The sequence below is a fragment of the Sciurus carolinensis genome, chromosome 13, assembly GCF_902686445.1.
Source record: "Sciurus carolinensis chromosome 13, mSciCar1.2, whole genome shotgun sequence".
NCBI classification, from domain to species: Eukaryota; Metazoa; Chordata; class Mammalia; order Rodentia; family Sciuridae; genus Sciurus; species Sciurus carolinensis.
This window is the reverse complement of record NC_062225.1, coordinates 74,045,797-74,070,672: the sequence shown is the minus strand read 5'-3', so window position 1 is coordinate 74,070,672 and position 24,876 is coordinate 74,045,797. Positions and strand designations below refer to the sequence as shown.

At 37.0% G+C, this 24,876-nt stretch overlaps 2 protein-coding genes across 2 annotated transcripts in view; one reads left to right on the top strand and one right to left on the bottom strand.

Moving 5' to 3' along the window:
* The window catches only part of Hadha (hydroxyacyl-CoA dehydrogenase trifunctional multienzyme complex subunit alpha), a 45,476-nt gene extending 43,048 nt beyond the window's left edge, over nt 1–2,428 (bottom strand). Inside the window, exon 1 of the mRNA XM_047523514.1 lies at nt 2,246–2,428. Coding sequence (XP_047379470.1) covers nt 2,246–2,312 — 67 coding nt within the window. The 5' untranslated portion in view covers nt 2,313–2,428. The remainder of the gene's footprint in view (nt 1–2,245) is intronic.
* Nucleotides 2,429–2,566: 138 nt separating this feature from the next.
* Hadhb (hydroxyacyl-CoA dehydrogenase trifunctional multienzyme complex subunit beta) overlaps nt 2,567–24,876 on the top strand; it is a 37,133-nt gene continuing 14,823 nt past the window's right edge. Inside the window, exons 1-6 of the mRNA XM_047523515.1 lie at nt 2,567–2,706; nt 9,042–9,116; nt 9,220–9,264; nt 13,811–13,910; nt 18,858–18,902; nt 23,456–23,555. Of these exons, the coding sequence (XP_047379471.1) occupies nt 9,050–9,116; nt 9,220–9,264; nt 13,811–13,910; nt 18,858–18,902; nt 23,456–23,555 (357 nt within the window). The 5' untranslated portion in view covers nt 2,567–2,706; nt 9,042–9,049. The remainder of the gene's footprint in view (nt 2,707–9,041; nt 9,117–9,219; nt 9,265–13,810; nt 13,911–18,857; nt 18,903–23,455; nt 23,556–24,876) is intronic.

The window sequence follows — 24,876 nt, the reverse complement described above, 5'->3', positions numbered from 1 at the left end:
TGAAACTGTTATTTTGGTTGTAATAATCAGTAGTTATCCTCAAAATTCAACCTTGGGAGAGGGGATGGGATTAAGAAAGTGAGAAACAAAATTAAAAAATACTACATCACATTTTCCTCTAACTGATTACCTGTGAAATTTACCACTGACATAATGAAGAATTTAAATTTAGAAGGAATGGGAATTAGATATTACGATCAATTTGTGATTTTCATTTCATAATCATATTCAGAATTCTGGCTCTTGTAGAGCAGGAGTGCAGTAAAACTTCAAGCATTACAAATCAGTTTCAAGAAATTTCAGTCATTTCCTAGCAAATATCACAGTCTCATTAAAAGTTTGTCCAATGCATTGGCACAGACTTTCAAGGTAAAGGAACAATCTGTTGTCTAAAAATGGTAATCCAGGTGTACAGGTAATTTAAAATTCACTTTATAGATATTTCCAAAATGTATACATTGTATCGAAAGAGGCAGTAACTATAATATTGAAGTGTATTTTCTTATTGGTGAAAACCATGCAAAATGTATGTGTATAAATTTCCAGAGAGAAAATATAGAAAGATTAAGCTGCTTTTTATCACACAAGTTAAATGAATAAATTGAAGATTCTCAGACATATAGAATTATAGTTCTTAAGGATTGAAAAGTTAGTAATAGCTAATATTTACTAAGCACTTACTCATGATAAACTGCTTTATATCTAATATAACCTCACAAAGTAGAACTATTCTCCTATTTTAAAAATGAAAAATAGATATAGAAATTAATTGCATAAGGTCATTCCAAGGTAAAAGACAGTTTCAGTCTGATGGTATGTTTAATGCTTTTAATTACTCTGTCATTCTACTTCTCAATGCTAAAGAAAGTTTATGGTCTCAATCATTCATTTTACAGATGAGAAATAAAGCTCAATTTGATAAAGGTTATTTGTCCTAAGTAACACAACTAGCGACAGGAAACCATGTGACCTGACCACTACATCAATGCCAATCTCTAAGAAATGCCTTATAACCAATACGGGAGTAAATTCAAAAATATGATTTTTCAAAAGTGTTAAATGACAAATGTGGAAAATAAGAAAAAATATAAAGTGCAAAGAAACACAATCAAATGCTAATGGGAGGAATGTAAGTAGTAAAACAATAGATGACTCCTTTTTCTTAATCCCTTTCCCCAGTCTTTACATCATTTTATTTTTCTGCAATGTGGTGATATTATGATTGGTACACATAAGCGTCCTGTGGAGACTAAAAACAGAGACTGAAAAAATAAAGAAGAAAAAAAATTCAATCATTTAATTAATCCCTTGCAGTTAAGGGAGACTCCAGTTATCTGTCTTATAAAATAAAAACATACTACTCACTGGTTTGGCAGGAGGAAGAAGAGAGAATTCATATTACAAATGTAAAAAAAAGTTCATCATTAAATAAGTGGTACTAAGTAAAACATGCAGTAAAGTCACGTTTGATTTCACAGATTTGGAATGGAAGGAAAATAGCAGGTTTTCTACAGCCACCCTCTTCAACACGTTTACTACCGATTTTAGGAGGAAAAAAGATAACGTAGCTAATGCAGCAGAAACAAAATTAGATTTAGTTCTTAAAATTATGTAAGTTTATTCAGTAGGACACAGGTTATTTGCGTATGCTTAAAATGTGTCTTCAAGGTGCAGAACCTCGCGTTTCAATACTACATGTTCACAATGGAATTATTGAAACTGCAAGAGTTGAGCTACCCACTGAAGTACAAAAATGGTTCTTAGGGAAAGGAGCAGGGAGGGTAGTGATCTCCAAGGCTGGTTAATTTCATCTGAGAAGCTTGTAAGATAGCTCTTGTTGCGAGTCAAGGTGCTGTGGGGTCACAAAGATGAGACAGAGTGGGTCCTGATCCTTCTGATCTAGCACTGTCAGGCCCGAGGCCAACATTAAATAAATAAGAGGGGCGTGAGCCCAGAAGCGCGACGCGGGAGACCTGCGGAAAGTGCCAGGGCGGGTGGAAAGGACTCAGAAATGTTGGGAGTTATGGAGCCTGAAATCGCTGCAGGACTCGGGGAGCTGTGAGAGTCAGTGACAGTCCCTTCTCAAGGACACAGGAAAAGGGGTTCCAGGACAGTAGTCCTTGGCAGAGGGGGTCACTGGGCGGGAGTGGACAGGCGGCAGCGAGGGGCAGGCGCTGCTTTTAGCCGCTCCAGTTCCCGCAGGCGTTCTATCCGAGGTTCCCAGGCGCCCTCAGCCAGGTCTCACCTCGGGTGCGGAGGATCCTGAAGGCGCCGAAGCGGTTGAGGCTGCCAATTGCCCGGGAGGCCACCATCTTGAGCAGGAGAGGACGAAAGTAGAGAGCACTTCTATCCCGGGCGGCCGAGCAGACGACTTTTTCCTACAGCCTAGCTGGCAAGGCGCCCAACGTACTGCCTGACTAAAACCCAGGCACTGAGTGGCTGCCAGCCCTTTAACCCTGCCCTTCCCTCCCGGCTTACGGGGCCAAAAGGATGCTTTCTCTGCCCAAGGACGGAGGCCCAAAGGAGAGGGGGCGGAGCGCCGGGTTTTTTAGTCAGGCGGCTGGCGGGCAGTCCCAAGGTCGACGGCACTCGCGGGCGGGAGTGAGGGGTCCTTTCCGGGAAGGACCCACCCCTCGGTCTCGCCGAGACTTGTCACTCGGGACCGAACCTTGGCTGGAGTGGGATCCAACACGGTAGCGGACTAAGGTGAGATAGTGCGCTGCACCGGATATTCGACCTATTTTTTTTTTTCAAACCTTCCCACAAACAATTTCCACTTCTTTTCCAACTCGCTGCGCCAGTGCCCGCGGCCGCTTCCCCTCCCTGGAAGAGTCGAAGTTCAGGGAGCTGAAGGAAGCTCCTCGGGCAGGGCCGATAATGCCAGCCGGAGATAGGTAGGGACTGGGACTCTTGTTATAGCGGTAGCTCGGAGCGGCGGTGTCATCTGTCTTAATTTATCACCGCAAGTTAATGAACTGAGTGAGTGTGTGCCTAAAACTCTGGGCTGCGTTGGAGAGTTTGTTGTTGTTTCACCTTTACTTGTAGCCAAGTTAGCGGCTGTTGAGATTCAGAAAGGCACCACGGGTTTACCCTGATGTCGGTTCTTAAGGGTGGGACTCAGGTGTGGTAGGAGCTAAGACGCTTGCTGTCCTGCGTGTGGTGACCCAGTGCTCAGGGTCACTTTCTAATCTTGAAGGGACCTGGCGATCATCTGACCATTCATCCCCCTTCCCTTCTAATACTGGCCAAGAAACAAACCCGTGAGTAGGTTCGCCCATGGCCACAAGTGGTAGAAATAGGACTAGAGCGTAAGTCTACATTTAATTAAGTACTCTGCATTGCACGATAGCACTTTTTGTGTTGGAAAGATGGGCTCCAGTACTTGAATAAAGTGATTGGTTTTTTTTAAAAAGTAATGTTATGGTGTATCCTGCTCCAGACACCTTGACACCCTTTATTTCATCCTCACAATCCCCAAATTATCATGTTCATTTTGTAGAAGTAGTTTTGGAGGCTCGGATTATACAAACTTTCTGGTCTTGCAAAGCTAGGATTCAGACATGAAGCTGAACTTCACTACTCACCAGATTGACTCTTACACAAGGGAGGAAACAAGAAATGGTAGAAAAGTTGATATAGAAATGAGAACTATGGAAAGAAAGGAGAGACTTTTCTGTTTTAAAGCTCTCCTCAAGTAACTGAGTCCTCCATCACTGGGAGCATTTCTGAATAAATTGCAAAAGGGATTTTTTTAAATTACTTTTTAGTTGTAGATGGACACAATACCTTTTATTTATTTTTATGAGGTGCTGAGGATCAAACCCAGTGCCTCACTCATGCTAGGCAAGTGCTATACCATTGAGCTACAACCCCAGCCCAGCAAAAAGGATTCTTGACTCTGAAAAGATATTTACCTGAGATCCTTCCTTCTGCCCACATAATGTTCTCTTGTGCCCCTAATTGCATGTAGCCCTTATTATTTAGATCAGGGGTAGCAAACCTTTTCTCTGAAGGGCCAAATAATAAGTAGTTTGGGTTTTGTGAGTCTACTTTGGTCTTTGCTATGTATTCTTTGTTTTGTTTACAGCTCTTTAAAAATGTAAAAGCTGGGGCTAAGGGTGTAGCTCAGTGGTAGAGGGGAGGCCCTGGATTCCACACCCCAGGACAGCAAAAAGAAAATAAAAACGTAATACTTCTTTATTCCTTCCATGTACAGATGCAGGCTTAAGGATTTTTGTCTTTCTGTCACAAAATGGAGTCTTACTTTACATCTGTTCTGCAACTTTCTTTTTCATTTACTATATGTTATGAACATCTTCCCTTGTCAATATGAATACAGTGTATATTATTATGTTTCATTTTTCTTTCCAATTGCCTTAAAGTATTCCATGTTGTTTATGATGTAATTTAAATATTTCCTATTGTGCATTTAGATTAGTTCCAGTTTTTCACAAATATAAGCAGTGCTACAGTGAACATCTTAAGTATTCTTGTAAGCTTGAGACCTATGTGCAACACATGCATTTTGACTATTTCCAGAGGTTAGAGGTGAATGAGAGTTGTTTTTGAAAATGGAAATTTACAACTTGAATTTTGATAAATAACTATAAAATTGCCCTCCAAAAAGGTCTTAGCAATTTATACTTCTATCAACTCATATATGTAAGTGCCTGGTTAGAACTATTCTTACCAGAATTGCATATTAACCATATATTTAATATTTGCCAATCTGATAAATCTGAAATGATATCTTGCTTTATTATTTTTTTAAAGATATTATTGTTAGTGAGAATGAACAGTTTTCTTTTGTTTGCTTTGCATTTTTTTTGACCCAAGGCCCAAAACCCAAGACCTCACACAGGCTAGGCAAATACTGTACCATTGAGTTAAATTCCCAGCCCCTGACATTTTAATTTCTACTGAATTGTGCATTCACTCCTTTTTGTTTTTGGTCTGTGCATCAGGAATGGACCTTTAAGAAAATTTAAATCAACTTGGATGATTACAAGGGTTTTTGTTGACTTGCAGAACTAAAAAGTACAAGAGGAGAGTTTCACATGGGATCTGACCAGGGCTTCCAAGTTTTTTTCTTGAAATTCTTAACTCTCTTCTCTTTAGGTTTAGCTCAGTTTGTTCATGTTTGCAAAGAACTATTGCCATGTGAAACATCAAAAGGAAAGGTTTATGTTCTAGAATTCCAGGTAGAAGATTTGAATGTTAGACTGATTAAACCATCCATGTATCAGTACCAGCGGCAAATTCATGCACAGTTGTTTTAGGCCTTAGTTTCCTGAACCATTTATCTTGGTAGAGAGAATGAGATTATACTGATTGGTTAAATCCTGGAGTTGAACTGGATTCAATCCCACGTAAAGCACATATAGCAACTATGTAATGGGGTGAAAGGCATACTGGAGTAAAAACTACATATTCCATTATAGATTTTGTTTTCCCATAATTTGAAACAAGTTCTTCGTGAATTAAGAATATTAATTCTTTTCTGTTATATGGATTACAAATATTTTCTCTGAATATATTGTTTGCCTTTTAACTTGAGTTTAGTATCTTTTACTATGTATTTTAAAAAAAAATTTTTAGTTGTAGGTGGACACTTTTATTTTTATTTATTTTGATGTGTTGAGGATCAAACCCAGTGCCTCACGCGCACTAGGCAAGCACTGTACCTTTGAGCCATAACCCCATGTCCTATATTTTTTAAAAATATTTTTTTAGTTGTAGATGGACACGGTACCTTTATTTTCCTTATTTATTTTTTTATGTAGTGCTGAGGATTGAACCCTGTGCCTCACACATGCTAGGCAAGTGCTCTACCACTGAGCCACAACCCCAACCCTATGTATGTGTTTTAAATGTTTATATAATCAGATCTACTAATTATTATTTTGCATTATAGCTTCTGGGTTTTGTGTAAGAGATTGGAATCCCTTCCCTATCTAAGATTATTCACTGATTTTTTTTTCCTGACTCTTTTATAGTTGGAAAACATTTTTTTTTTTTTGGTACTGGGAAGTGAATCCAGGGGTGCTTAACCACAGAGTCACATCCCCAGCCCTTTTTGGTATTTTTTAAGAGACAGGGTCTCACCGAGTTACTTAGGGCCTTGCTAAGTTGCTGAGACTGGCTTTGAACTTGCAATCCTCTTGCCTCAGACTTCCGAGTCACTGGGATTACAGGCATGTGCCACCATGCCTGGCCAAAAAATATATTTAGATCTTTAATCCATCTCAAATTCTTTTGTACTAATAATGTGAGCTATGGACCTATTTTCTTTCCAAATGGTTAGTCATTTTCCCTGCTAAATTTTTTGATAATCCATCTTTCTTCCACTTAGTTGAAATCCTACATTTGCACATTAAATTCTTTTATACATGTGTATGCTTCTAAACTTGCTACATCCTGTCTGTTAATAGTTTCATTCATTCCTGTGCTAGATCTTGCTCTGTTTTAATTACTGGTGCTTTATAAAAAGTTTTGATATCTCTTGGAGCAAGGTTCCCCCTTTTGTTTTTAACATTTTTTGGACGATTTTCATGAATTTTATTTCAAAATGGCCCTTACTTAAGGGAATTTATCCCAGGCCCACGTGATATTGTAAGTATAGCTTCTACAAATGAAGGTACTCATCTCATGGTCTCTTTTGAGTTTCCCTGGCCAGAATCCCTGGAATATTCCGTAGACTGGTGAGCCTAAAGCTTAGACTCCTCCATCTTTTTCCAATCCATACATTTGGAACATGTGATTTTTTTTTTTTTTTTTTTTTCTTTTTGGAAACCATAAGGCATCCGCCTTTTAAACCTTAAGACTTTTGTATTATCTGTTGCTAGGTATCAAAGTACTACCAAACTTAGCAGTTTAAAATATTACTTGTTCTCATACATTTTCTGTGCTTCAGAAATGTGGAGTGACTTAGCTGGGTTGTTCTGATTAAGGAGTTTCTTATGAGGTGCTGTCAGCGTGTTGGCTAGGGCTATAGTCATCTGAAAGCTTGCCTGAGCTAGAGGATTGGCTTCCAAGCTCACTCACATGACTGTTGGCAGGGGGTGTCAGGTTTTCAATACGTAAGCCTCCTCATAAGGCTGCTTTGTGGGTGTGCCCGCTGCCTTTCCCCAGAATGATCTGAGAAGAAGGCTAAGGCTGAAGCTGCAGTATTTTCTATAGCCTAATATCAGAAGTGACATACCATTATTACTGACATACACTTTTGTTTAAACAAACCAACTGCAGTATAGTAAGGGAGGCAACCATACAAGGGTATGAGTACTATGAGGGGAAGTTTACTAGAATTTGATTTGGAGGCTGGCTATCATACATTTATTGTCAAATCTTGAGTTCTTTTCATTTGTTTTTTTAAATTAAAACATTTCAAAATTAAGAAACTGTAAAAAAATGTTCAGTGACAAGTCTTCCTTCCACTTCTGTCCCCTAGTTATTCAGTTCCCTTCCTTCCAGCTCACAATTATTTTTAATATTTTCTTTGTACTTCCAAGGATATTTTATATTGAGAGAAGGAAATGTACGTACTATTTTTTCCTTTTTTAACATGAGTGATAACATGCCATACACACTATTTTGTATCTTGTTTTTTTCACTTAATATAGCTTAGAAATGGTTCTTTCTTTGTACTGGGTGCACAGCTGAAATCCTAGCATCTGGGGAGGCTGAGGCAGGAGGATCTTGAGTTCAAAGCCAGCCTCAGCAACTTAGTGAGTCCCTCAGCAACTTAGTGAGACCCTATTCCTAAATAGAATATAAAAAAGAACAAGGATGTAACTCAGTGGTTAAGCGCCCCTGGGTTCAGTTCCTGGTACCAAAAAAGGAAATGGTTCCATGTTGGTGCATAATAATTTCCTTATCTCTTAGAAGTGCATAAAACAGAGTTGTAGCATGGCTTACTTAGATAGTGCCCTTTTTGTTGGTTATTCTAATCTTTCTATTACAGTGGCAACATAGTTCATGTGTATAATAGCCATGAAGTAAATCATGGCAGTGAAATTGCTGAAATAGAAGTCAGGTGAAGTTATAGTGTTGACAGGTAATTACCAAATTGTCCTGGCTAGGAATTACACAGTTCACACCTTAGCAGCTGCATAGGAGAGTGTGTTTATGCATACTCTTGTCCTCATAGTATATGTCAAATTTTTTTTTTTTGAGTCGTTGCTAATTTGATAGACAGTTAAATCTGTGTGTTTTTAATTTGAATTTCTCTTATAAGTAGAACTGAATATCTTTTTATATATTGAAGAACCATTTATATTTCCTTTTCTGTGAATAATCTGTTTATATCCTATATCCATATGCTGTTTTTTCCCCATCTTGTTTTGTAGGAACTGGTTGTTAGGAACTTAACTTTTTGGGGAGCTAATATATTTTAAATATTTTTAATATATAGGCTTTTTATATGTATTTTTAGATTTTCATAATTATTTTGAAACAGTATAAGCTTTTGGGGAAAAAAGTGTCAAGTGCAGTAACTTCAAATTTTTTTTTCTAATAGCAATTGATAGTAAGCTACTAACATGATGCTTCCTCTTTTCTGAATACTTTAGTGTGTATACCCTTAAAATACAAAATTCCATAAAGCCTTCTATATAATCACAACCCAACCTTCAAAGTCAAGAGATTAACACTACTGGTGTCATGATCATGTCCAGCAGTTTCTCTGTTTCTTTGACCTTAAAGAGAAAAGCACAAATTGTGGAGTTAGACCATCTGGGTTCGAATCCCAGCTCTACCACTTACTAGATGTGGGTCTTGGGGCAAGTCACTCAGTCCCTCTATGCCTCAGTTCCCTGGTCACTCATGCCTGCTTTATGGGTCATTGCGAGGATTCTATGATTAGTGCTTAGAATAGTGTTTGCCATGACTGCTATAACAGTGCAGCTGTCATAATTTCATTATTAGAAGAAGGATAGTTGATAATAAACTGATTTTTGGTCCTTTATATTAGCTATGTTTATCAGAGATTATAGACCACAAATTGCTCAAATAACCTAGAATATACTTTGTTCTTCTCTTTTTAGGTTTCAAAATGACTTCCATCTTGACTTACACTTTAAAAAACCTTCCTAGCACATCAAAATGGGCCCTCAAATTTTGTAAGTTTAATTTTTCTTTCTTTATGATTAGATTTGGATTTATGAGCACTTTACAGACATTGAAAGGTATTGCTTTTTGTTAACAATTTATTTTGTCTTCCAGCTGTAAGACCTCTGAGCTGTTCCTCCCAGCTATTAGCTGCCCCAGGTACAGTAATTTAAAAAATAAACATGTCTCACTTAAATGTTAGATTCTATATTTGTGAATTTTAAGTAAAAACCAAAACTAATTTTCTAATTCTTCTCTTTTTATGAGCAACATGAACATCACTGTTACCTTCAAATTCAAAACTTAGGTTAGGCTAGGGATATAGCTCAGTGGTAGAGCCTTTGCTTAGTCTGTCCAAGGCCCAGCACTGCAAACAAAACAAAACTCATAGGGCTTGAAGGCGTTGACAGGAGATGGCTTTCTGTGCTTTGGAGCCCAATGGATTCATGAAAGTTCCATTAACTGTTGATCAGTCCTAGAGATGATTAGTTTACAAGTACTCTTGAGACCATTGTGGAGCTAAAAGTTGACTTTTAAAATTTGTAATTAGTGCTAGGCTTCTCTATTGAATATCTTCTTATCTCATGTAAGATATTATTGATACAGAAGGGAACTAGTTAATAAAAGAAAATTGTTTAGCCAGTATGAAATAAAAGTAAGGAAATTTGTTGATTTGATATGGTCATTTAGACCCTCAGTAAAACCAGTGAGTTAGGCTGAATATATTCTTCTACAGAATCTGCTTTAGGTATGTTTCTTCACTGGTCAGTGCTAAAAATACCCTGACAAATTCTTAGCATTTTTCTCCTTGCCTAGGTTTTGTATTGACTCTAAAACTCTCATTTTGGTTTTATGTTGGTATTTCTACTTAACATAAGAATAAAAAAAGTACCTTCCAAGATTCACAAGTCTTGACTGTGTTCTAGCTATACTTTCTGGGCAGTGTGGCCTTGAATTGGTCACCTTGCTTCCCTGTGCTTTAGTTTCTTCCTCTAAATAAATACTTCTAGTCTTGCCAACATTATATAGCTATGAAGATATCACAAAGCCCTTTAAAAACTCTTCAAACTCAAGTTCAAGATGGTACTGTTACATTCTCAGAGATCTGGTACCTAATTACAATTAGAGAAGTTTCATGTTGTCATGTAACAAGTTTCCTATGACTTCTAAATTCTAACTAGAATATAGATTTCTGTTAGCTCCACAAAGAATAATTCCTTTCAGCCTCATTTCACCTTTTCCCTAATTCAAGTGTGCACCAGACCTTTGCTGTGCACATTCACAGAAATAGACCTGATCTTGCCAAGTGGGAGAAGGTCATTCTGAATGCCTACAAAGAAGGCATTTATCTGGCCTTGAGACTGTTCTTTATGTTGCTCTGTAACTATTTTGGTATATTTTGTCTCCCTAGCTACATTGTAAACTTTTGTGAGACAAGCTTTTCTGTGTCCTCAGTGTGTTTATCTTGGTGTCCTGTAATTGCTTTGTGTTAACACTGATGATGATAATGGTGCAAGAAGGCACCTAAGAAAACAAAGAAATGTGACCAACTGATGTGAGGGCAGGGATTGACATGTGCCAGTGCCAAGCAGGTTTTAGGTTGCAGTAATTTTATTACTAATAATTCCTCATGTGAATGCCCCTGCTTGACAGGGCTGTTAGGATGAAGGAATCAGAAAAAAGGAGTCAGGATTTTTAATGTTGTCACCTGATGAACTATAAGTGTTCAAGGAAATTTTGACTAATTTGCTGGTTATCTATGTCTATGTATACATCTCTTTACATATATGTGTATGGAAATATAGCAGCTATGTAGTACATGACACATCTTTATCTTCTTTGATTTTCATTTTACATGGAGAATGTCATTGAATCCTAGATTTTGAAGTCATCTAATCCTCCCATATTTGCAAATAAGAAAATGTTGACAAAGCAGGAACTAGAACTCTCAGTTCAGGTTCTTATGATTCATTTCTACTGTGTGCCCTTAGTACAGTGGAATATATATAAAGGAGCTGTATTATTTGTCCTTGAGAAAAATTTGATGTGACTAGGAGCCAAAGTGCACATGAAAAAGAATGAGGGGCTGGGGATATAACTCAGTTGGTTGAGTGCTTGCCTCGCAAGCACAGGGCCCTGGGTTCAAATCCCCAGTACCAAAAAAAAAAAAAAGAAAAGAAAAAGAATGAGAACCCTCCGGGTGACATACTTATTATGTTTAATATATAATGAATAACAAATATTTTTTAAATATAGTTTATAGAATTAGTGTAATTTACTTTATAATAAGCTACATTGTTTGGAATGGGCAATTTTTGCCCTAGTGTTGACTTTAAGAGTTCAGAAGCAACAACTATAGGTAATCACAGTTATCCGGGAAGTCTTTACTAGGAGGTAGAATGCAAAGTATGCCTGAGAGACATGAAAAAATTGGATGGAATGGGACCATACACATAGAAGGGTCCCCGAATAAAGGTGAGGAGGTTGAAGAAAGCAAGGCTATAAGGGACTGGGGACTTGCTCATCTAGTTATATTTTGAAGAGTAGTGGAAAATACTTTTGAATTGTTAAGGAGGAACCAAATAAAGCGGGAAATTCATTAGAGGAATGAAGAATTTGAATTTTATCTGAAAATGTGTAAAAGGAGTACATGTTCTGTTCTTGAAAAGCACAGTGACTTGATGATGTATCATCTGACTTTTCATTACTTTATTCTTTCTAAGGTCAGTCATAAGTAATCTGCAAACTTAGTGGCCTGTTTTCAGTCCTCATTTGCCTTGAGGATTGAAACATCTACCTGAGTCAGTCTCCCTGCCATTGTCCTTGCCTTCCCCTACCCTTAAACGCCATCTGTCTGGTTCTCTGGAGCATGCCTTCCCCACCTCACACCGCAGTATCTCTTGATTCTCCTACTGCCTCTCAAGGTTACCTTCTGTCTCACAACTCTGTTCTTCCAGTGTAGAGAGATCATGTAGCTGAGTATCTTTTTATTGTGGGTAATGGAACCCCCAAGGTAAGGGTGAAAGGTTATTATGTACTGCACTGGGAAAGTGTTAGGAACAAAGGAAACAGGTATTAGGAACAGCTGCTTTTCTCTCTCATGTACCATACGGTATGCCCCTTCCCTGGCCTTTCTGCTTCTCTTTGTGTCTTCTTTGCTTAGTCATTGTTTTTGCTGTCCCATAACACTAACAGATGACTTCAGTTTACCATTGCCCTGATTCTTCCTCTTGGCATCTTTTGACTTCCACTAATTGGCATTTCTTCCCATGCTTCTTCACTTAGATTCCTGAGAGAACCTGGCCAGTGCAGTTTTTCACTTGCAGGTAGATGACATTGGTAACTAGTTGCTGTGGTTTAGATATGGTTTGAGTATGTCCCCCAAAGGTTCATGTGCTGGAAGCTTGGTCCCAGTGCGTTGATGTTGAAAGGTGGTGGAACCTTTAAGAAGTGCCACCTAGAGGAAGGTAATTAGGTCATTGGGGGTATCAGCCTTAGAAAACATTAATACAGTTCCCTTAGGACCTTGGTTGAGTCCCTCAAGAATGACACCACATCATGTGCTTGTCCCTTTTGGCACATGACCGTTTCCTTTTCTGCTTCTTTGCCTTATTAGGCTGCATCCCTTTTCCAGGACACCATCATTATGCAATTTTGACTATACAGACACCAGAATTGAGTCAAATAATCCTCTTTACGAGTACTGAGCTTAGATATTTTGTCATAGCAACACAAAATGGTCTAAAACACTGGACAGCCACTCTGTAGATTGATTGTTGGTAGATCTGATTTACCCACATTAAATCTGATTGACTTTTGCTATGGACTTAGAGACATGGCCACCTATGACTTAGTTAATTATTTAATTTAAAAAAAACAAAAAGGGGGCAGTTTTTTGTTAGTGCTGGACATCAAACCCAGGGGCACTCTACCACTGTTACACCCCCAACCCTTTGATACAGGGTCTCACTAAGTTTCCCAGGCTGACCTAAAGATTATGATCCTCCTATCTTATCCTCGTCAGTTGCTGAGATTACAGGCATATGTACCTGGCAGGAATGTTACTCTTCTGAGTAAAAAAATATAAATTGAGTCACACAGAGAGAGTATTCTAGGCTTTTGCAGAGTAGTGACCGTCATCAACAAGTGACTTTTATTTCAATTTAGAAAGTCAAGAACATCAAGCTATGTGAAGAATGAACAATATCAACAATTGTGATTTCTGATGTCAAGTTTTACATGTAAATTGGTTATTTTTAATGTAATAGGTTGTCAAACACGATAAAATGAACAATTTTGTTAATTACATAAATACCTTCATCTTTGTGGCTAATCTTTGTTTACCTTAAATATTATTTAGAGCCAGGTCTGACACATGTTATAATAATTCCAGTGACTTGGGAAACTGAGGCAGGAGAATTACAAGTTCAAGACCAGCCTCAGCAACTTAGAAAGACCCTGTCTCAAAATCAAAAATAAAAAGGGCTAGGGATGTAGCTCAGTGAAGGACCTTTGGGTTTAATTCCCAGTACCAAAATATGTGTGTGTGTGTTTGTGTGTGTGTGTATAGAAGTGGTTTAGTAAATGACAATGCAGTTTGACATTGAATGATGTAATTCTTCTTAGAATGGCTGTCTTTAAAAATGTAGAAAGTTATCTGATTTTATATATTTTTATTAATTATTCTTTGATCCTTGTGTTAAAGCTGCCCAGACCAAATCAAAGAAGACCTTAGCTAAACCTAATATAAGGAATATTGTGGTGGTGGATGGTGTTCGCATTCCATTTTTGCTGTCAGGCACTTCGTAAGTATGGAATTATCATGTGATTTCTTCCTTCTTTTATGCTACTGTCTAAAGTGGTCTTTGTAAATGTAACTGGTAATGATATTGTTAGTGGACTATAGATAACATCTCCATGAAATTAATATAGAATATGTCAAGCCAGTGGTGAAATAATACAGCGGAATTTTTTTTTTCTTATCCTCTCTCATAAAACAAACCTATTAGATTGAATAGCCCTGCTTTGAAAGCCCAGCGTAGATCCAGAAACCTTGTTTCCAAGAGCTTTCCTTTCCTTTTCTGGAGACAAGTATATTGTTTTTGTACCTCCTCAGAAGTTCGAGTGCTGAGGATGTGGGCCTATGGATACTCCAAAGAGCCTATAATACACTGCTTTGGCCTCCTGGAGATTATTAGACTTGCTATTGACAGATCTGGTTCAAACCGTAGACATAGCACAACCCCAAGTTTATGGGATCAGAATGATCCTAGGCTAGCCTGAAAATTTCTTAGATCCTAACAGTTGTTCTCCTTGGTCTTTTCTGTCCCTAAGTGAGGTCCAGACTGTCTAAAAGTTGATAAAGGCTTTTAGTAATTAGGGGCAAACAGTTCTATTCTGTGTAAATTATTTCAATATTCGTATTTTGAATAAGCAGTCACTAACTTAAAAACTTTTAAGGAAAATTAGGTACCTATTAAAAATAATGAGACCTAGGAAATGCTGAGAGAGCTCCTTCTCTCCTCTTGGCTCCAGCTGCTCCTATGTGGTAAAGAGGGTGTGATGCTTATACAAAGCTCGAGTCTCAGCTGAATGAGTTCACTGGATCATCACCCTAAAGGACTCCCTGGGTAGTGGCAGTGGAGACCACAGCATGGCCCATACTTGGTCCTGTCTGGGGAAAAAAAGGGAAATCAAAAGCTTACACCCAAGACATACCTCAACCTGGTAAGCAGCCGCTCTGCTGACCTGCATCCATCCCCTCTTCTCCTCCCCCAGCCCTCTGCACGCGCATGTGCACACACACATGCACATGCACACTTCACGCATGCACACACCTGCATTCTCACATTTATACATATTCACATATGTTCACACACACTCACATGCACACATTCACTCACACACAGGCACAGCCCATTCCCTGGGGGCTGCCCCTCTGGCCTCAGAAACCTTTCCCTCCAGGCACATGCCAGGCATGGGCAGAGAAGAGCATCTGGAATCTGGTGCCAGTGAGGAGCCCAGGTGGCTGATGCTGGGCCCCCTTGAGAGTCTCAAATATTTGGCCAGTGTGTCTTTCTCAGGGTTTGGTCACAGAAGGATGAACTCTTCCCACCCAGAAGACACAGGGACAGTGCACTGGTCTTTGAACCCGTTCCTCAGGCATTGTGCTGACCTGTCCCTCTGAGTGTCCTTCACTTTTCCCAAGGCCAGCAACAGTGGCTCAGCCAGAAAGTGTGAGAGTTGAGACACTAGCAGGTGCCCCAGCATACAGGCCCTAACGCAAGCGGAGCTTTCTCTGGAGGTGCAGTCCTGAAGGCCACATGGTAGGCAGTTGGCCAGGGCAACTCTGTCCACTCCCCTATTCCCATCTTAATCTTATATGTATTTTAACCAGGAAAAATGTGATAGCACATGGGTAGCCTGGGCAGTGAATAAATACCTCAGACATCCTCTTGCAGCAAAAAAAAGAGAGACCTATCTTTATATACTGCTATGGAAGATTTGAGATCTGAAAGCTATGTTAACTATAAGAAGTAGTTTACAGAGCATCATATGTAATATGCCATCATTTGAAAGATAAACACCTGTGTGTGTGTGTGTGTAAACATAGTTATAGCCAATCAACAACAGTCATTTTTAAACAGATGATTTAGGACTTGGAAAGTATTTTCTCATAGAAGTAATGTTATAATTAAATGTTGGTGAAATTTCTTCTTTCATCCTATTTTGTCAATGTGGTAACAGTATTTCTCATTATAATCTCTTTCCTTTACTGACACAATAAGGATAAGAGTAAGAAGCCGAAGGCTTTAGCAGCAAGAAAGAGAGGAGATGGGATCTTACCTGTGCTCCACAGCAACAGGGTAGAAAAAGAAAATTCCACCAAAAGAAGAAGGGGTCTTGGTGGGGAAGACCACTTTTTTTGTAAGGGCTATTTGTATATACATATGTAGGTGTTTGGTTCTGTTTTACCAACTGTTGAAAATAGAAACATATTTAACTATTTCCTTATTTATTTGAACATTCTCTTGAATGATAAGTATTTGCATGAAGTTTGGTTTGATGTTTTCAGCACATCAGTATAGTGTCTCTTCCTTTTGTTATTATTTATTGCTGTGTTTTAGTTTATTTCTATATACTGATTAAAGGAGATAAAGTTCATGAGTAATTTAGTGGTACAGAAAGGAGAAAAACTTTTGAGTAATTTAAGAAATAATACCTAATAGGAAAGAAAGAATAAAAAGTACTTTAAGGCAACATTCATGTAAAGAACAAAAGTGACTAAAAATAGCATAGAGGGAAAATGTAAGGATTTGGAATTTCTTAAGTAAAAATTTATATGACAGTTTTATCATTTTTTAAAAATATTTTTTAGTTGTAGATGGAGACAGTGCCTTTATTTTATTTATTTATTTAGTGTGGTGCTGAGGATCAAACCCAGTTTCTCACATGCTAGATCATTTTCTAGTTTTTTTTTTTTTAATTTGAAGAAACTTTGCTTTCAACTTGAGTGTTTTTCCTAGAAGATGCTTCATTGAGGTAGGAGCATTTGGGAAGCACTCCTGGAAACAGACTCCCACAGCAGAACTCTGCAATCTGTTGGTCATTCTGATAGACAGGAGTATGGGATCATGAAAGTAAATAATAAATAATTTGTGGTTTAGGCATTTTGAAATGGACGTATAGCCTTTCCCCCACTCATTCTATGCCAAGGTGAGGAAACTGATTTTACTTGTGAAAAATTTGGAAACTTCTGATGATTCTGCCGTGATGCAGAGTGAAAATAAAAAGTTTTTGGATTTTTAAGTTTTAATTTTCAGGAACTTAAAGAAGAGCTCGAGAGATAGCTCCTCTTGGAGAGTGCTTGCCTGGCATTCGCGAGGACCATGGTTCGAATGCCCAGAACCACAGGAACTTAAAGAATGAGTCTTCTTATTTAATTTTTTATTTTATTTTATTTTTTACTTAAAGGGACTTTATTTTTGACATCTAAGTTAACAAATAAATAGAGTTCACACCCAGAGCTTACTTTCCAAATAGCCCATTTCAATAAAAGGAACCCAGGTCTCCTTTCAGAATGGCTATGGCCAGTCCAGAGAAAATTCAAGATGATCCAGGAGCATCTTGTAGTGCTTAAAAATAAAAAATATCTATACATAGATCTATATACACACAAACACATAGATTTCTATATCTATATATACATGTACATGTGTGTATCTAGATAGATACACATTTTTTGTATGTATGTATATGTGCTAACATATGCATATGTACATGTATTTCTTTGTGTATGTGTATAGGTATATGTGTATATGTGTGTATTTTTATATATGTTTATGTGTAGAGAGTGAGTGTTTCATGCCAAAAGAATGCAGGACCAACCTTCAAGAGCTCCCAGTCACCAAAGTTAGAAAACTGTAGTCAACAAAGTAAATTACAATAGTAATGAACCATAACCCAAAGAATAAAATAAATATCCACAAGCTCAGTATGATATATAAATGATTGAAAGAATAAATAAATCAGAAGGAAGAAATTCCAGCCCAGCCCAGCATGGCCAGCGCTGAGATGGGGGATCCTGGGGCAGGTTTGATCTTCCTTACAGAAGAATTTCAATTAATGAATATAGCAGGAATGAGGAAAACAAATAGATCACCATTAGAATGCCACACTAGTAATTGCTACAACCTGGATATACAAATAAATGCTGCAATTAGTGGGTGAATGTTAACAAGAAACATGTTTTCATAGTATCTCTGCCTCCTCCTCTAAATATTTGTTACTTACTGTCATTATTTTAACATGTGTGTACAAATTGTTACTCTTACTAAGAAGTGGAGCTTAATTCTGCTTGCCTTGAGAATGGTCTGGATTTCGTGACTAACTTCTTACAGGCTGAGTTTTATAGAAAGGGAAAAAGAGTAACTTTATAGTGGAGAAAACTGGCAGACCACATCTGAACCAAATGATCAAGTTATCATCACCAGTAATAAGACATCCTAGGTCATACCCTGATAATGAAGCAGTAAGAAGAGCTTTACCTCTGTGATATTCTTCCGTAAACTCCATAATCCTAGTCATGAAACAAGGGAATACTGAAAAACTGGCAGACGGGGGGAGACAGGACAACAAAATGCAGCCTGATGTTCTGGATTGGACCCTAGAACAGAAAAAGAACTATAGAAAAACGAATGCAATCTTGATACTGTTGATAGCTTATTGAGTATTGTGCTAATGTTAATTTCTTAGTTTTAATAAATACACAGTGGTTAGGTAAGATTAACATTAGAAGAAGTGCAGAGTAAAGAGAATAAAAAACTGTTCTATCTTCTCAGTTCTTTTGTAAAATCTCAAATTACTTCAAACAAAAAGTTATTTAAAAAGACCTACTACATCCCTTATTTCCTTTTAGACATTACAAAATAAATAAATAATGTACTTTGTAATATTTTTAAAGTCCTTAAAAGATGGGTTTTAATTTTAAAGAATATGATTTAACATTTCATGCTGAACAATAAAGTATAGTCATCATTTTTGTTAGATTTTTAGCAAGCTCTGAAGGAGTTAAGGATTGCCAGATTTTTAAGGATGACAAATAATAAAGTCACAGTATTTATTTTTAATTGATGGACTGCTTTGGATAGTATTTTAACAATATATGTTAGATGATATCTAGGTGTTTTATATAGAAAAAAATTATTGAAGTTTTAAGGCTTTGGTTTAAATAATTTGTTTTCTTTCCCCAGATATAAAGACCTGATGCCACATGATTTGGCTAGAGCAGCACTTTTGTAAGTAAATGCAGTTTCATTTTCATTCATATTTCACTAAAGGCACTTTATCCAGTATTTACACTTGAAATAGCATGTTCCATAAAATTTCCATATGTAGAACATATCAATTTTATGTGATAAGAAAAAATACTGATTAACTTCTACAAGATTAATTTATTCTCCATTTTAAGCATATGTGCTACACAAATTTGAGAAACTCATGAATATTGGCAGTCTTTATTTTGCATACTTATCATATATTGTGTTGGGTATGACAATATTATTTAATGAGTACCTGACTAGCTCCAGTACTAGATTGATCAACCTAAACAAAATATATATATTTGAGGATTATCTTAGGAACTTAATTAGTATATAAAGGTAACTGAACAGATTATGTAGATATTGTCCTGTTTGAAAGAAGTCTAGCAAGAAAACTGGAGATTCATGTGTAAACCAAGTAAAAATATAAAATTATGATCTGGGCATAGTGGTGCACACCTGTAATTCCATCAGTTCATGAAACTGAAGCAGAAAAATCACAAGCTCAAGACCAGCCTGGACAATTTAGTGAGACTTCATCTTATAATAAGAATAGGGCTGGGGATGTAGCTCAGTGGTAGAGCACTTCTGTATTCAATCCCCAGTAACAGGGAGCCTGGGAGGGAAGGAAATGTGAGTAAATGAAAGTGAGATGGATTAATAATTTGGTGAGGGTCATAAAATGGCTGTTTCTAGAGTGAAAAATAACATGTAAGGTATTATCTTATTCATTTTCCAATGACATTTTGCCTAAGTGTCTTTTAAGCAGCCATAGTTCTTTCCTAGTTGGAAGAAGTCATTCACATGACCTTTCTGCCCATTCTAACTCATTTCTTTTCTTCCTGCCAAATTTCAAGAATGAGCACTAAATAGCAGTTGCTTCTTTTTCCTTACTATCATTTATTCTCCCTATTTTCATAATAATTATTTCCAGTGGGCTAGGGTTGTGGCTCAGTGGTAGCATGTTCACCTAGTATGTGTGAGGCCCTGGGTTTGATCCTCAGCATCACATAGAAAAAATAAAGGTATTATGTCCACCTACAACTAAAAAATATTTTAAAAAATAATTATTTCGAGTCTCATTTCTCTAAAGTTTAACTCTACTTTGGAAACTTCTCTTAATAGTAACTATGTGATCACTAAATGAAATGCACCATTCTTTCCTGAGGCATCTGTCTCTGTACTCTATAGTATTTGACACCGTAAACTGTATTTGAAACTGATCCTTTGTCTTCTTTATGCCTTCATGATTTTTCTTTCTTCTCCTGGTTCTATATGCCTGCCTTGTCATGTTGCCCAGGTTGACCTCAAACTCCTAAACTCAAACCATCCTCCTGCCTCAGCCTCCTGGGTAACTAAGACTAGAGGTCTGTGCCACCATGCCTAGCTGCTTCTCTACTTTTTAAAACTATATGTATGTATGTATGTATATGTATTTATTTATGGTATTGGGGATTGAACCCAAGGGCACTCCACCACTGAGCTACAACAACAGCCCCTTTTATGGTTTATTTTGAGATAAGGTGTCACCAAGTTTCTTAGGACCTCACCAAGTTGCTGAGACTGGCCTTGAACTTGAGAGCCTCCTGCCTCAGTCTCCTGAGTCACTGTGATTACAGATTCTTTTCCTATTTTTTAAAGGTATTTTGCAAGGTTTGGTGCTTAATAGTTTGTATTTCTCTGTATACACTTTTTCTATTAAAAATCTCATCTGCTTAATCCTTAGTTTTTTAATGTAGACTACTCCCAAATCTCTAAATTTGAACTCTTCACAGATACCTCAAACTTACCATATCAAAAATAAAGTGTGGCTGGGGAGATAGCTCAGCTGGTAGAGTGCTTGCCTTGCAAGCACAAGGCCCTGAGTTTAATCCCCAGTACTGCAAAAAATAAAAATAAAAATAAGAAAAAATAAAAGTGTCTCTTCTCCAAAGCTAGATTTGTGTTTTTCTCTTTTCTTTTTTTTTTTTTTTTGTGGTGCTGGGGATTGAACACAGGGCCTCTGTATGTGCTAGGCAGGTACTCTACCAATGAGCTACATCTCCATCCCTATTTTCCTATTTCTGATAATGATGCTGTTACGACGATGCGAGGCTGGGAGTTGCAAGCTTTTCCTCAAGTTTTTTTTTTTTTTTAAATGTGAAACATGGAAACTTGAAATAATAACACAGTGAACTTCTAAATTCCTTCCAATTTAATAATGGTTAATCATTTTGTCATATTTGCTGTGTTTATATGGTTTGGACTATTTTGATTGTAAGTTGTAGACATCAGGACAATGGAGTCCAAAATACTTAGCATTTATTTATCTCCTAAGAAAAAGGAGCTTCTCTGCTAAAAGCACAGCACTATTACCATAGTTAAGTTAATAATAATGGTTCCATGATAATGTCTTATGTCTAGTTCATATTTAAGTACCTCTCAATTGTTCCAAGGATGTCTTTTCTTTAAAAAATTTTTTTTCTTTTCAATTCAGGAATCTATCAAAGTTTATACTACAAAAGGATATGTTCTTTAGTCTCCTTAAATGTAGAACATTTTCTTTCTCCCCCTGTCTCCCCCTAATTGACTTTTTGAAAAGTCTGGCCCAGCTGTCCTATAGAATGTCCTATTTTGGGTGTCCCATTTTGTTTGTTTGTTTTGTACTGGGAATTGAACCCAGGGGTGACTGAACCACCTCCCCAGCGTTTTTTTTTTTTTTCTTTTATGTTTTGAAAAACGGTCTTGCTTAGTTGCTTAGAGCCTTACTAAATTAAATTGCTGAGGCTGGCCTTGAGCTTGCAATTCTGCCTCAACCTCCTGAGTTGCTAGGATTACAGGTGAGAGTAACTGTACCTGGCCCATTCTGGGTGTTCTTCATGATGATATTTAACTTTCCTCTCCTGATTTTTTTGTAAACTGGAAATTATCCCATTTTTTCTTTTCTTTTCTTCTTCTTTTTTTTAATCTCTGAGAGCTACTTCAAGTTTGTACCTATGTCCCTTTTGTTTTTAGTATAATTGCATATGATAAAAGGCACAGATTTTAAATGTGTTCTTTGATGCGTTTTGACAAATGTGTACACACCCAATTTCTTGTTTTGATATGGTCCCATTCAAGTTGGAGTACTTTCTTGCTTTTTTTTTATTCTTTTTCGTGGTACTGGGGTTTAAACTCAGGGCTGCTTTACCACTGTGCTATTCCCCCTATCCTTTTTATTTTTATTTTGAGAGAGGGTCTTAATAACTGGCTGAGACTGGCCTTGAACTTGGAGTTTTTCTGCCTCAGTCTCCCAAGTCTCTGGAATTATAGGTGTGTTCTATTGTGCCCAGCCAGCTTTCTTACTTTTGGCACAAAAAAGATTTCTTTAAAAAATTTTTGTTCCTAGCTAGGTGCGGTGGCCTGGGTAACTTAGTAAGACCCTGTCTCAAAATAAAAACATAAAAAGACTGGGAATGTGGCTCAGTGGTAGAGCACCCCTTGGTTTAATTCCCAGTACTACCAAAACCCAAAAAACAGCAAAACAAAACAAAACAAAAACTCTTGTTCCTTTAATGGGGAATGGCATTTAGAAACCAAGACTGGGTTCAAGGTATGCTCCTTCCCACAGAGTATTACTGCTTCTAGTTTCTATCAATGGACAGACCTTAAAAATTGTTTGATATTTCATTTTAATATAATACTCCCAAGATTTTACTTCATGTCTTTGATTTTCATTTCTTTTTTTTTTTTCTGAAAACTTTGGTTTCTACCAAAATTAACTTTATTATGTTTACTTATCTATTTTCTCCTATTCCAGATTATTTTCATTTTTCCTTTCTGATTTCTCATTACCAACTAATTCATCATCAGATGTTAACTTTTTAAATCATTCATTTATTTCTTCTTTGATAAGGTGCCAAATGTTAAAGATACAACCTCTGTTCTTTTAAATTCAAAGCTTACCTTTAATTTAATTTACATTTTATTTCTTGTATTTTTGTGGTGCTGGGGCACACACCCAGGGCATCCCACATGCTAGGCAAGTGCTCTACCTGTGAGCTACATCCCCAGCTTAAGACCTACCTTTTTAAAAATTTTTATATATTTTTGCTTGATATTTTATTCAGTATATTAGCTGTGTTTTTTGGGGTTTTTTTGTTTTTTTGTTTTTTTGTGGTTAATTTGTCCCAATAACCTAGCCCCCAAAAAACAGATACAAAAGTTAAATAGCTTATTTAATCAAATTTATTCTCAAATTACAATAAAGTCAAGGGGTTCTCATTGTAAGACTTACCTTTTTAAGGAAGTTCATTGTTTTGTTTTGTGATGTAGGGTATTAAATCCAGGGGCACTCTACTACTGAGCTATAGCCCCAGCCCTTCTTAATTTTTATTTTGAGATGGTCTTCCTAAGTTGCTGGTTAAGGCAATTCTCCTATCTCGGCCTTCTGTGTGACTGGGATTACAGGTGTGTGCCACCACTCTTGGCTTAGTGCAGTATTTCATGTGATGATTCTGGCACTACCTTAATGCATGAAGTGTTTCTTTGCTTTATATTTCTTCTTTCAGGGGTTTATTGCAACGGACCAGTGTCCCAAAAGACGTTGTCGATTATATCATCTTTGGTACAGTTATTCAAGAAGTGAAAACAAGCAATGTGGCTAGAGAGGTGAGTAAAACAAACTCTATATTGTTTAAGGAGCTTGATAGGGGCTGGGATAAGCCTTAGTGAAAAGCACTTGCCTAGCATGGGTAAGGCCCTCAGTTCAATCCCCAATCCTGCAAAAAAAAAAAAAAAAAGAGAGAGAGAGAGATTGATATGACAGTCAACTTGAATTAAAATTTAATAGAATTTACTTTTTAAAATTCTTTGAAATCTAAGTGAACTTATATTTGTCTTAAAATGTGATTTTATGGGCTCGGGAGATAGCTCAGTCAGTAGAGTGCTTGCCTTGCAAGCACAAGACCCTGGGTTCGATCCCCAGCACCGCAAAAAAAAAAAAAAAAAAAAAAAAGTGATTTTACAACTTAAATAAGTTTTATTTAATATTTAAGATAATTATACTATAAATCAAAAAATATGTACTGTTAGTATATATATTCATACTTTATTATAAATCTATTATTTGAGCTGGTTCAGAAAATGTTAAATTGTCTTTTATCTTGTGTTAGGAAAATAGAGATCATGGCAGTGTGTGGCTGATGTTACTTTTTGTAATGTTAGATATCACGGTTCTAAGTAATTTAAAAGTTCATGATTTACAAAGAATTAATTTAATAACTTGGTTTTTGTAATTAGAGGTAACTTGCTTAGGTACTTGTTCCAATTGAGTCAGTGACACGTAGGCAGTATTTTTTTTTTTTTTTTTTTTTTTTTTTTTTAATATCTGTTTCACAGAGGTTTACTTTTACCCTAGTTGGCATAGTTCCACGTAGAGTTCATTGGGCAACTGAGATAATGTTAGCCTTGGAATGTCTGTGATGTGTCCCACAGGCATTTCACAGCGAATGATCCAAACACAGCTTCTAGGCTTGGTATTAATTTAAAAGAGCCTTTTTGGTTAATGTTGGCTCCATAGCACATTTCAGTGCTTATTTCCGATCTGTGCTTGTGTTTGTGAACAGTGAAGTTGGGAGGGTAATAACTTTCATTGCTGTCAGTCCAGAAAAAAGGGCAGGTGCGCAGGACTCCAAGTGTTTGTTCTGCTTTAGCATTTTGCCCTTCATTAAACATTGAGACTGCAGAAGGCCTCTCACCACTCAAGCCCTCAGAAATCAACTGTATGTTGTTGAGGGACAGAAAGAGGTTTCTGTTTCTCTCTTTAAATATTTTGATTTTCTCTATACCTCCGTGTTTCTGAATGTACTAAATGAGACAGTTTCATGAGTACATAAAGGTATCAAACTATTCATAAACGTTTTCAACTATTATATTGTGAAAATAAAGTGACTTTTATAAGAGCAGTTAAAAAATAAATGTTAAATCTGTT